At 59.0% G+C, this 11,599-nt stretch overlaps 2 protein-coding genes across 5 annotated transcripts; one reads left to right on the top strand and one right to left on the bottom strand.

Moving 5' to 3' along the window:
- Nucleotides 1-2,466: 2,466 nt before the first annotated feature.
- TRADD (TNFRSF1A associated via death domain) lies at nucleotides 2,467-7,723 on the bottom strand. 4 transcript variants are annotated; one of them, XM_004460885.3, is made up of 5 exons: nucleotides 7,616-7,723; nucleotides 4,555-4,713; nucleotides 3,633-3,910; nucleotides 3,343-3,550; nucleotides 2,467-3,198 (listed from the first exon to the last, which is right to left on the bottom strand). In XM_004460885.3, exons 2-5 carry the CDS (start codon nucleotides 4,703-4,705, stop codon nucleotides 2,888-2,890), a joined length of 948 nt encoding a protein of 315 aa, XP_004460942.1. In that variant the 5' UTR covers nucleotides 4,706-4,713; nucleotides 7,616-7,723; the 3' UTR covers nucleotides 2,467-2,887. The 4 variants fall into 4 exon arrangements, with proteins under 4 accessions (XP_004460942.1, XP_071065233.1, XP_071065232.1 ...); XM_071209132.1 differs by having other exon boundaries at nucleotides 3,633-4,202; nucleotides 7,616-7,683; XM_071209131.1 differs by lacking the exon at nucleotides 7,616-7,723 and adding an exon at nucleotides 7,233-7,567.
- FBXL8 (F-box and leucine rich repeat protein 8) lies at nucleotides 6,722-11,542 on the top strand. The gene is given in 5 exon segments (XM_004485047.3): nucleotides 6,722-6,791; nucleotides 10,492-10,542; nucleotides 10,545-10,958; nucleotides 10,961-11,106; nucleotides 11,108-11,542. Coding segments are annotated over 5 exon segments (783 nt in total). The 3' UTR covers nucleotides 11,210-11,542.
- Nucleotides 11,543-11,599: the final 57 nt, after the last annotated feature.

Here is an 11,599-nt window from a genome sequence, read left to right as displayed (position 1 = left end):
AAATGCAGCGTTGGCAGGAAGAGGGGCCCGGGCCGCTGCCACGTGACCCTCCAGCTGTGAGCGCCTGGACATCTGGAACTCGGCTCCGCCCCGGCGCCGGGAGCGCGGTTTCCAAGTGGGGGCGAAACCGAGGGGGATCCTCCTCACAGGCGATTCTTGCTGGGAAAGCCCGGAGAAGGGGCCTTCTGGGTTCGGTGCAGGCTCGGACTCCCCAAACCCTCTTTTCTAGGTAGTTGGGAGAAGCGTCAGCCTCTCTGGTTAGTCCCTCACCCCCTCCTCTCCGAAGTGAGGCGGGGCCCTGGCTGCCAGGAGCCCTGAGGCTGTCTGCTCCCAAATCCCTAGTCAAGCATCTTAGGCATCTACCTGGCCACATCCTGGCCCATCCTTTGGATAGTCTCTCCTCAACACACCAGCATCACTGGGGCCACTTTGCAGGGCCCATAACTGCCCCCGCAACACAGGGCTGCCACCTTACTCCAGGTTCTGCATGGCCACCACCAAATACACACACGGAGACAAGACAGCTCATTCTCACAACCCTAGCAGCAACTTTTCATTGTTGATGCCCAGATAGGGCACTCAATAAATTAAAAGATTTGCCCAGAAGCACACTGGTGAAAGGTAAGAGCAGTGCCCCAGGTCTGGAATTCAGTTCAGGACTCTCTTCTGTCCTTCCTTGCCCCTCTCCCCTTTGTCTGCTTTAACATCACAGACACTTCAGCCTGTCTCCAGAGGCTAAGAAACACCCCGTCAGGCCTAGGTCCAGTGCCCCTGGTCTCCAGTGCCCCAGGCTAGCACAGCCTTCCGCAAGAGGGAGCAACCATGCCTGGGCTGCTGCAGGCCAGATTGGGCTGGCAGGGATTGGTTCAGCTGGGCAAAGAGTTTCACCTGGGACCTAAGTGGGCAGGGGTGCCCACTGAGGTCCAGTCTTTTATCTACCTTTGCTGCCAGCCCACGTGTCGGTGCCTGGGGTAGATGCTCCCCAGCACCATCTTGTCGGGGCTCTGCCTTTCCCTCTGAGGACTTCTTCCCACCAGGCATCAACCCCCCATCCTGAGCCTGCCTCTCTCCTGTGCACAGATGACTTCTCAGGAGTCCTCTCCACAAGCACTGCCTCACCTCCTTCCCCCTCCTGTGATCTCATTTCTGCCCCCTCCATGCCCAAGAAACAATCCCCGTCTAGTAGCCCCCCTTTCATTGAATCCAGTGGACACTCCTCAGCCCTGACCCATCTACAGCCTCCATCACAGTAGCTTGGTAGTCCCCTGGCTTCCAAATCTCTTGGTTTGCCTTCTTCCTCCTCTTCTGGTTGGTGTCCTTCAGGACCTCCCCTGACCCAGCCCACCCACTCCCACCTGTACATTCAGGCCTTGGCCCTTCTAAATTCAGAGCTATTGATCCAGCTGCCCCCAGACCCTCTTCCTTGAATGTCCTGCAGGAACAGCTTGTCTCAAACTTAGCAAGCACTTCACCTCCCCCAGGGCCCCACCTCAGCAGGTGGTTTCACTTCCACCCAAAAGGCAAAGGCAAACCCTGGGGTCCTCTCTAACTCCACCTGTTTTAGTTTCCCAGCTGCTAGAATAAGTTTCATACACTGGGTTGGCTTAAACAATGGGAATTTATTGGTTCATGATTTTGAGGCCAGGAGAAGTCCAAAATCAAGGCACCAGCAAGATGCTTTCTCCCAGAAGACTGGCATTCTGGGGCTGGCTGCCAGTGATCCTTGGCCCTTGGATTTTCTATTATATGGCAATACACATGGCAGTATCTTCTTTCTCTTCTGGAGTCCGTTGACTTCTGGTTTCTTGCTTTTCCTGTGGTTTCTCTATCTTTCTGTTTTCAATTTCCTTTGCTTTTAAGGAATTCAGCCTTATTCAATGAAGGTCACCTTCATTCACTTTGGGCACATCTTGACTAATAACATCTTCAAAGGTCCTATTTACACATGAGCTCACACCCACAGGACCAGGGGTTGGGACCTGAACGTGCCTTTTGTGGGGGACATGATTCACTCCCCAATATCACCCCTCATCCAACGTCATGAGGCCCATCTCTTCATCATTCCTCCTCCTCAGCAGCTCTATTCATCCCCTTCCCTCCATCTCCACTGCCACTGCCCCAGCCTGTGCCACCCTTCTCTCCCCCCCCCCCAATCCACACTAACCTCCTAGTCTTAACTCCTGAAACCCTTCCAAGGCCTCCTCAGACTCTATAAATGGTTTACCAGACTCTGTGCTGTCTGCCTCCCTCACCAGCCCACCTCTCAGCAAATCCACCCACCCCCAGGTCCAGGCAGTCTAAACTTTCTAACATCCCTCCCTCTCACCTTCCTCAAGACCCCAGCCGCAGGCTGGCTGTTCCCACAACATTGTTTTTCTCCAAACCCATCTCCAGGAAGCCTTCCCCAGCCCTCTTCCGGAGTTATATCCCTCCTCAATGCTCTCACAGCTCTTGGTACTACTCACATTTTTAAAAAGCAAAACACTTTATTACTGTTGCTTAAGCTGGGAGTAGAGAGTTTGTGTCTCTTGCTCACCACAATATTTGTAGCACCCAGGATGATGCCTAGGACACAAAGGTGCTCAGCGATTACTTGTTCAGTGAGTGATGGGCTGGCTGGAAATAACTGTTCAATGAGTTTGGGGAAGGATGGGGCAGCAGGCCACTCACACCTGTGGGAACCCCATTGGTACCCTCCCAGCAGGCTTGGTGGGCACTTGTCCCAGAAGGCGGCCAACTCTGTCCCAGCAGCTACAACAGATAGTCCAAATGGGGTTGGAAATACTATCTCAGAGCCGCAGAGATGGACAGGGAATCAGCAGTCCGTAGGCGAAGGGATCCTACAGGGCCTGGCAGACCGCCCCTTCCTCCGGCACCGCTCCCAGGGCTAGGCCAGACCATTATCAGGATCGGCGAGGCCCAGCAAGTTCTCGGCCAGACTGGTGAGCTCGTTCTCCTCCAGCGCCTCCACCAGGCGCTGCAGCGTGGCGCGGCGGCCCTCGGCCTGCACGAAGCGCCGCAGCAGCTGGAAGGCCTGCTCGTACAGCCCCTCGCGCTCGTACTCGTAGGCCAGAGAGTCGAGCGCCGGGTCCCGTAGCGCCCGGCAGCCGCGCTGCAGCGAGCGCCCCACCTTGCGCCATTTGAGGCCCACTGAACGCGCGAACGTCTGCTGGTCCTGCAGGCTCAGCGGCCGGTTCACTGCGGGAGGAGAAGGATAGCGGAGGCGGGAGGGCCAGAGCCGATACCCTCCCCAGCCCGGCCCCGCGACCACCCCAGCCCGGGCCTTGCTCCTCCCCAGCCTCCCGCCTCCTGGCGACCCTGACTCGCACGCGCACGCCTCACCTACGGGCTGACCCTGGAAGAGAAAAGTCTGGCTAGGTGACGGCGACGCTTTCTCCGACGGGGAGAAGGTTGGAGACTGCGAGGGGGTCAGGGACTGGGAGGGGGCCAGAGGGACTTCTACATCGTCACCCTGTACCCCGGGGCCGCACGTCAGGCCACGAAGAGCATCCTCCAGCTCAGCGAGTTCCTCGTCACGAAGCCGATCGGGCTAGGAAGGGGAGTGCGATGTCTGTAGTCGTCTCGGCCGCCCCCACCCACCCCTGGTCCCAGCGAGGCTAATGAGGCCGCACCTTCTGGGCAAAGATGCAGTTCAGGCAGCGTTCCTCTTCCAGCAGCATAGTGTCCAGCCGCTCGGCGCCGGCGCGCAACTCCAGTTGCAAAGGCAAGGAGCTCAGGGCGAGCGCCGCCGCCAAGCACCTCTGCAGCTCGGCGCGGAGCGCCCCCTCGCGGTAAGCACGAAGGAAGCGGCTGCAGGGCTGGCGCCCGCAGAAACGCAACTGCACAATCAGCTGCCGGTCGCTGCGGTGGATCTTGAGCATCTGCAGCACGTCCGGGCTCCCGCCGCTCTCTGCGGAGGCGGGCAGTCAGGAGACAGGAGGTCCCCTCGCAGGGCCGTCCTCCGGGCGGCCGGAGGAGGGGCGAAGCCCGCGGTCATATCCCGGTCCCCATCCCCAGACCTGGGCAGCGCGGGGTAAACCCCAGAGCACTCAGCTGGTAAACAAAATTGGGTTGCGAAGGAGTGGGACTCTCGCCGCTCTGGGGCCGGGGCCGGATCCCCCAACTGGCTTCAGCTCAGCCCTGAGATAGGAAAGGGGGACCTGGAAGAGTAGGTACTGGGGAGGAGCCTTTGACAAGGGATGCTGCAGTGAAAGATGAAAAGGGGAAAGAGAGAAAGATGCGGTGAGTAGAAAAGAGTGGTCCCGCGGGTCTAGGGGTGGGGTCGGGTGGGGTTGAGTAAGGGGATGTTCACAAAGAGGTAGAGCAGTAACAGATACGGAGACACGTCTAGGGACACGTGCTCTAAGCAAAGAAGACAAAACCTATGCAGCCAGGGGTCTCCCCCGGATCAAATATTTCCCCTAACTCCCTGGCTGAGCCCAGGCCCACCAAACAGGAGGCAGGGCCTCAGTCCCTGGCCTTGCCCACATAAGGCCTCAGGCGGGTGCACAGGTCCCACTTCCTCTCCAGGTGCTCACCTACCCACCCACGCACCTGCCAATGCAGTCCGGAAGGCCCTGTATACGGCCACCTTCAGCTGGGGATGCGCATAGGTTTCCGACAGGATCACCTTGTCCAGTGAAGACTCCACAAACAGGTATGCACTGCCCACCCATTCCTCAGACCCATTCAGCCCAGCCGCCATCTTGGCTCCTGGAGACACAATCAGGGGTCCAAGTTACTCCCAGCCCTGGAGGCAGATCTGTCAACTACCACATGTCCCATCTGCCCCTCTGCAGCAGTTCCACCCTGCTGGCATACCTGGGTAGGGGAATTCACCCTCTCACAGGCAGCCCCTTGTGCCTCTGGCCTGCACAGCCCAGACCAGCCTTGCAGTGAGGACTGCCCCTTCTCTGCCTTTTCAGAGAAAGAGTCCAGGGTCACAGAGGCAGGAGAGCAGAGGTCTGATCCTGTAGTGGAGGCAGGACAGGCTCTGACCCCTCCTCAGGCCAGCTAGTCTCCCTTACCCAAAGCCAAAGGTGACAGCTCAGGAAACATGACAGCTCAAGAGACATCCGGATGGCACCCACAACCCACAGTCTACGGTGCTCATGTCCTGGCCTTGCCCTCAGCTTAAACTTGAGCCCCTCCCCCATCCCTGCCTTAGGCACTCTCACCTGCACTCCCACTACACCTGTTCTTCGGCCTCCTGCCTTGCTTTCCCAGAATGTATATCTGTAGTTTGGGCCTGCAGAGTCCCTCTCCCAACCCTGACTGACCTTTGGGGACTTCCCCTCCCCCTTCTCAATCCAGGCACCTCTTAGAAGGGTTAATCCCACCCCCAGGCTCCAGGTCTGGCCATGTGATCCAGGCCTGGCCATTCTCCATGTTCCTTCCACCTTTCTGCAATGATTAATTCAAGGCTGGGCAAAGGCCTCAAGCTGGGCCAATCAGAATCAACCCTGCAACTTCCACCGGACCAATAGGAAAGAGGCACTAGCTCCCCTTCCCTTGGGGCTGGGCTGGTAGGAAGAGGTGAGTCTCTTTTTCATGCGTGGGGAGAGTTTGGCTCAAAATGAAGCCCCCACAGAGGATTAAAGAACCTAACCACACTATGTCCCAGGATCCGGCTGTCCCTGAAGCCATGAGGCTTTGCATGCCTTGGCATCTCATTCCTTTTTGTTCTAAAGCTCTTGCTATTTGCAACTCAGATGGTTCTACTGCAGGTTCCTTCCCTGTCCAGTCAGAGCCAGGGCCCCTTGGGGCTAGTATCTCCTCCTATCACCTTCTGTCAAAAGACCAGGGTGGGGGAGAGGGGAGTGAATTACCTGTCAGGAAACCACCGCAGTGACCCTCAGCTCAGTGGCATTCCAGTCACTACCCTCTGCCTCTTTCCTCCTTACCTCACCCAAGGTCCCATCCCACCTTTCCTGGAAACATCGGCTCAAGACTACATCTCCTTCCCCATCAGTCACACTCCCTTACTCTGGGGCTTCAGCATTTACATACAGTGGGCTAGGAGGGTGCTGAGCCTTAGCTGGGAGTAAATGGATGTCCTTGAGCTGGGCAGGACATTTGGGGTGGCCCCAACTGGCATCTGTTTACATGAGGGACCGGGAGCTTCAGGAGAGAGCAGGAGCCAGGAGCCTTGGATATCACTGGGGAGGGAGTACAAGTCCTGAGCTCAGAGCAGAGGTCAGGGCTGCCCCCAGACCCTGCCCTGAGTGCCAAAGCGAGAGAAGTAACCTGGCAGGGACCTTTCAACACCATCCAACCCCAGGCAAGAGAAAGGATGTCTGGTGATGGGTGGGGTCCCAAGTCTGATCACAGGAGACAGGACTCTTGGAGCCCTCCTCCTCAATAAGTTTTTGGTAGAAAACATACTAATATTGTGCATTTACCCAAAACAATAGTCTGGAAATGAACAGAAAGTTAACATTATCGATCTCTGCAGGTGGGATTTGGGGAGACTTTTACTTTCTTTGTATTTAGCAATATTTTCTACTTTAAAATAGACACATTTGTGTATTTAAAAAGCAAAATAATATCTTAAAGTAAAAACAGAACGGGGTGTGACTCTGCAGGTGACAAGTGGAGCCAAGGGGGTGTGGCCCAGGCACGCCCAAGGGGTGCAGGGCAGAGTGGGAACCTAGCAGCCCTTGAAGCCATCCCCTTTCACGACTTCCTAACCTGCTGTCTTGAAGGATGTGGTCCCGCCCCAATGGGTGGCAGTGGGGTAGGGACGGGGCCAGAGCCTGCCCATCAGATCTGCCAGAGGCGCTGGAAGCCTGGTGAAGGGGGACTGCCCCTCATGCTCACTAGTATTGGGCAAATGAGGGAAGGCAGGCAGTGGTGCCGGGCTGGAGGTCGAGAGGGTCAGTTTACGGGGTTGAGAAGAGGCCGGGGGCCTTCGGTTCCCATCGTCCCCTTGGGAACTCCTTCCGACGGGTCCTTCACAGGATCCGCACCTCGGGAAGCCCCGAGCCCCACCCACCCGGAGTCCGCCCCTCTGAGGAACCTGGACTGGGTCCTGGGAGGCTAGCTGGGCAGACTATGTGGGACCCTTGGGCACTGATCCAAGAAAATCCGCCCCTACCACCCAAGGGCCCGGCACGCGGCCCAGTCGCACAGCCTAACAGTCCCCCGCAGCCCACCTCGGGCCGGGTGGGCGGGGATCGCCAGCGGGCGTGGCGCTTCCAGGATTTCCCGGCGCAGCCAGGCGCTCCCCTTACGCAGTGGCGGAGTTCTGAAGCGGAGCTTCTGGGACTCCCACTAGCTCTCCTCGCCCCAAACTGGGGGTTCGCACAAGCAGCCGGCTGGGGCGGGCGGTCTCTGCTCTCAGATCCGGTCAGAACCAGCCCCGCCTCGTCTTCTCATTCGCAGCTCCATCCCGCCCCTTGAAAGCTATAGTTGGGGCAAGAAACCTGCGAGGACCGAGGTCCCTGCCCCACTCCATTACCACCACCCCCCAGCTCCCACGGAAACAGTCCAATAGGCCGCCACCACCAGGCCGGGACAGCCACTGGTGACAACCACGCCGCGCCCACTCTCTGGAGCCGGGATTCCGCCTCCGCTCCGGTCGCGACCCGGGAGCCCACCCACCCTCCGCACTAACCTGGCCGCTTCCTCCCGGCCTGGGTTCCCACGCCCTCCCGGCTCCTCTCCACCCGCGCCGCTTCCGTGTGTGCGCAGAGCTGCAGGGGCGGCGCCCCAATGCGAGCCTCCCAATGCTCCCGTGCGGTCCGCCTCCCGGGCTCGCCGCTCCCGCCCGCCCTGCTGTCCTCCGGCCAATCCCAAGCCCGCGGGAAGAGCCCACTCGGTCCGCTAAGCAGGTAAGACACCGGCGCTCAAAGCTAGACGGCAGGAACTATTGCCCGCAGGAAGGGACTCGGCGGCCTTGCAGCCCTTCGGTGACCCGAAGGTGAGAGCTGCCGGGCCTCCTCGAGCAGGGTAACAGGAACGGATCAACTAGGAGTCGCCCCCTAGGGACCAGAAAGTTCTAGTGTCCCCTGGGGTCGTGCCCTATGACCTCTGATTTCTGCTATTTCCTGGCGCTTAAAACGGGGTGCCGATGGGTCTCAGGTACAAGCCAGACCGAGAGTATATGAAGCACCAGGATACACGTGGCACAAATTCCAGGAAGGACCGTTTGCCTTGTTGATATGAGGAAACAGGAAATTTAACTGGCTAGTGGTGTCAAACGTTGTGTACGCAAACCTTCACACACCTTAAAATAAAATTGATTACTGCAAAGAGAAGGCATACTTTCCACCACCACCTCCTCCCCAAAGGACCACGCCCAAAAATGGGCGGGTCTGCAGAAGTTCAGCCCTGCCTAACCCGCCCAGCGGGAGCCAGGGCTGCTCCGGGTTCAGGGTCCGAACTTGAACTCGGGCTCTCTTCAGCCCCTAGAACCCGTCTGATCCCAGAGCCCCACGCTTTTTCTCCTTTCCGCCGACCCTTAGTGGCAAGCACCCGGGAGCTCTCCGCTCAAAGCGGAGAAAAGGGAAGGGGCCTCCCTTCCCCAGCCCGGCCCAGCTGTGCCCCGCCCGCACCCCGCTTCCTGGTTGGCTCATGGTCCCTGTCAATTAAAACATCTTACTTAATAGCCTCGCCCGGTTAACCCTGTAGCCACTCAAGGCAGAGAGGGGCTAGGGCTGGGTTTCTCACTTGCACCCTGGGGAGTCAGTGGGGGCCTGCTGACAAGCAGCTCTCCGTGTTCTCCGCCCTCTCGGAGAACCTGCTTCGTGGGTGGGGCCGTGGAGTCTGCACCGTGAACTAGTGTCCGGGTGATTCAGACGCCCCGCGCAGCTGGAGAGGCCCTCAGCGGGCCTTGCGCACAGTTCGTCCCGAGTCCTCAGGGGCGCTGTCGGGAGGGAGTCAGCTCAGTAACGCCTGGGGGATTAGTCCCGGCCCTCCGGCTGCTCTGAGTGTGTGGGGGGTTGGAGGGAGGGGGGACAGGGGAAGGTGGGCTGAGCAGCGGGCGGGCTGGACTGTCCAGACCCAGGGCCTGTGCCAGCCGCCCTCCAACTTCCCCACGGAAGACTTTATTAACTGGGAGAAAGATGCGATAGAATCGTCCACATCACGCCAAGGTCGCGGTTTCATTTGTCCGGTACTGCCTAAAGTGTGAATGTGTTCAACAAGTGAGAACACAGTTTGAAGGAGAACCAGACCCCTTTCACACCCCGGGCCCACATCGTGGGCCCGTGAGACCCACGCAGTCACACAGGGCCCATGCTTGACTTCATGCTTGGTTAAAAGTTCTGCCATCCCGTCTGGAAATTCTCACTATGTGTGTGAACAAGGGGACCTGCATTTCATTTTGCACTGGGTCAACAAATTATGTAACAGTTCCTGGGCCACAGGCCTTTCTACACCCAGGCTCCAGCGTTCCTTTAAAAAATGTCCATCTTTCTCGAGACCACAACTACTGGGAGCCCCACACCCGTCCGGCCACGGCCTGTACCCCAGGTGAGTTACTGGTGCTCATCTCATCTTCAGCTGCCTGCCCCTGCGGGATGGTGCCACCTGGGTGGCCACTGCCACCCAAAGTTCTGTGACACAAATATCAGGTGAGCAGTCTCCTCCCGTTGCCACAGCACGTCATCCTCTCTCTCTTAGTGGAGTGGGGGTGGGGGGGTTGTGCTGAGGACCGTCGGCGGAGATTGTGACTTTCCTCAAACTAAAAAGCATAATGGGTGGCGGACTTGGCCCAGTGGTTAGGGCATCCGTCTACCACATGGGAGGTCCGCGTTTCAAACCCCAGGCCTCCTTGACCCGTGTGGAGCTGGCCCATGCGCAGCGCCCATGCGCAGCGCTGATGCGCGCAAGGAGTGCCCTGCCATGCAGGGGTGTCCCCGGGGTAGGGGAGCCCCACGCGCAAGGAGTGCTCCCCATAAGGAGAGCCGCCCACGCGAAACAAAGTGCAGCCTGCCTAAGAATGGTGCCACACACACGGACAGCTGACACAGCATGATGAGCAACAAAAAGAAACAAACACACATTCCAGGGCTGTTGACAACAACAGAAGCTGACAAAGAAGATGCAGCAAATAGACACAGAGAACAGACAACCGGGGTGGAAGGGGGAGGGGAGATAAATAAATAAATCTTTTTTTTAAAGCATAATGTACTAATTACTGTAGTGACTGCTTGCTCTATGTGCCAGCCATTGCTCTAAGAGCCTTGCATATCTTAACTCATTTAATCCCTAAGAAAACCTTTCCTTAGTAGTAGTAGTATCTCCATTGCACACACAGATTTAATCACCTTTCACAGGTCGCTCAGCTAAGGACGGCTAAGAAGGCCCAGTTCCCAAAATACCATTGGTTTCCCCTGCCAGCGTTTCCACATGTGACAGGCACAACTTAAGTCTTTTAAGAGATGGGGTGGGAGTTCCTACCACCACATCAGCGGCTGCCTTAAGACAAGAGGCTTAGTCCAGGCAGGGAGGTGTGTGTTAGGGGGCGGGAAGTGGGGTGGTAACTAGAACCCAGGCTGAGGGCGCTGGCGGGCCGTGCCTCGGGGCTGCGAAGCCTGCGCCGGAGTGCCGCGGAGAGAAGCCACTCTGACTCGGGCTTCGATGTCCTGGACCCAGCGCGCGCCACCTCGACCTGCGACGCGGGCTCTTCATGCTGTACGACGCGCTGGCGCTGCAGGCCGCCCGCAGCTGCTCCGAGCGGCGCAGTCTCTTCCTGGACATCAGCAAGCTCCGTGTTCTAGGTGCTTGCGGCCTGCACTCGCCAACCTGTCGCGCCCTCGACGTGCTGACAGCTCTGGACCGCGCGCCTTTCGCGCTCTTGTCCCTGCGGTGCGCGTGCCCCGAAGACGCACGTCCACGCGCGCGCCCGGCCTGACAAGGCCGATACCGCGTTGCGCCGCCGTGGAACTGCTCTGGCGAGAGCAGGGCACGCGTCCTGCAGCCTTCCGTACCCCTGGCTGCGTTGCACCCCAGCGTCTCGGCGACACCGTCGTCCCGAGGCCCGTCGCGGCGCGCCGCCACGCCGTGAGCCTACGAGCGAGAGAAAGCCCGGCAGCGCGTTGCGCGGGCCTCTGCGCCAGGCACCGCTTCTGCGTGGTGCGAGCCGCCGCCGTGGGAGCCCTGCGCCGCGGTGGACGCCTTTCGCGCGCACTGCTCGCGCCTGCGCAACTACATGTTCGAACTAACGCGCCGGCCGCATCCCCGGCGGCCCCCATACGTGGCGTGATGCGGACACGGTTCTCTTCCAGACGTGCGCTTCTTGGATGCGGGCGGGGATGTGCAGGCACGCCCCAACTGCCCTTTCCTTCGGGGTTCTGTGGCCTGCTGTGCCCCTCGAAGATTGGGGCCTATGGGATGGCGTCGGGACCATTTCAGGGCTCCAGAGCCCACTTGGGGCTCTCAGCCTCTGCAGACGCCCCGCAGGGTCCCGGCCCACCTGAGACCACCCTCCCCGCAACCTCACCCCTCTGCGGACTCTGCGCAAGCTCAGCGGCCCGGTGCGGGAGAGTGAGGGTACAGGCTGGGCCGGGTGGCAGGGATGAGTGTGTGAAATAAACATCCTGCTGTAGCTTTGCGTCCTGCGAAAGGCGGAGTCGGCTCTGAAGGGAGAGGGCGG

This window comes from Dasypus novemcinctus, chromosome 18, assembly GCF_030445035.2.
Source record: "Dasypus novemcinctus isolate mDasNov1 chromosome 18, mDasNov1.1.hap2, whole genome shotgun sequence".
Classification (NCBI taxonomy): Eukaryota; Metazoa; Chordata; class Mammalia; order Cingulata; family Dasypodidae; genus Dasypus; species Dasypus novemcinctus.
The sequence above is the reverse complement of the archived record's forward strand: the minus strand, read 5'-3'. Positions and strand labels throughout refer to the sequence as shown.

Bases quoted from the DNA above. Each gene is read 5' to 3' on its own strand.
- TRADD (XM_004460885.3), bottom strand. From the start codon at position 4,705: ATGGCGGCTGGGCTGAATGGGTCTGAGGAATGGGTGGGCAGTGCATAC. The intron at 3,911-4,554 runs GTGCGTGGGTGG...CCGCCTCCGCAG, and splicing joins CTTCCGGACTGCATTGGCAG to AGAGCGGCGGGAGCCCGGAC. The intron at 3,551-3,632 runs GTGCGGCCTCAT...TCCCCTTCCTAG, and splicing joins ACTGCATCTTTGCCCAGAAG to CCCGATCGGCTTCGTGACGA.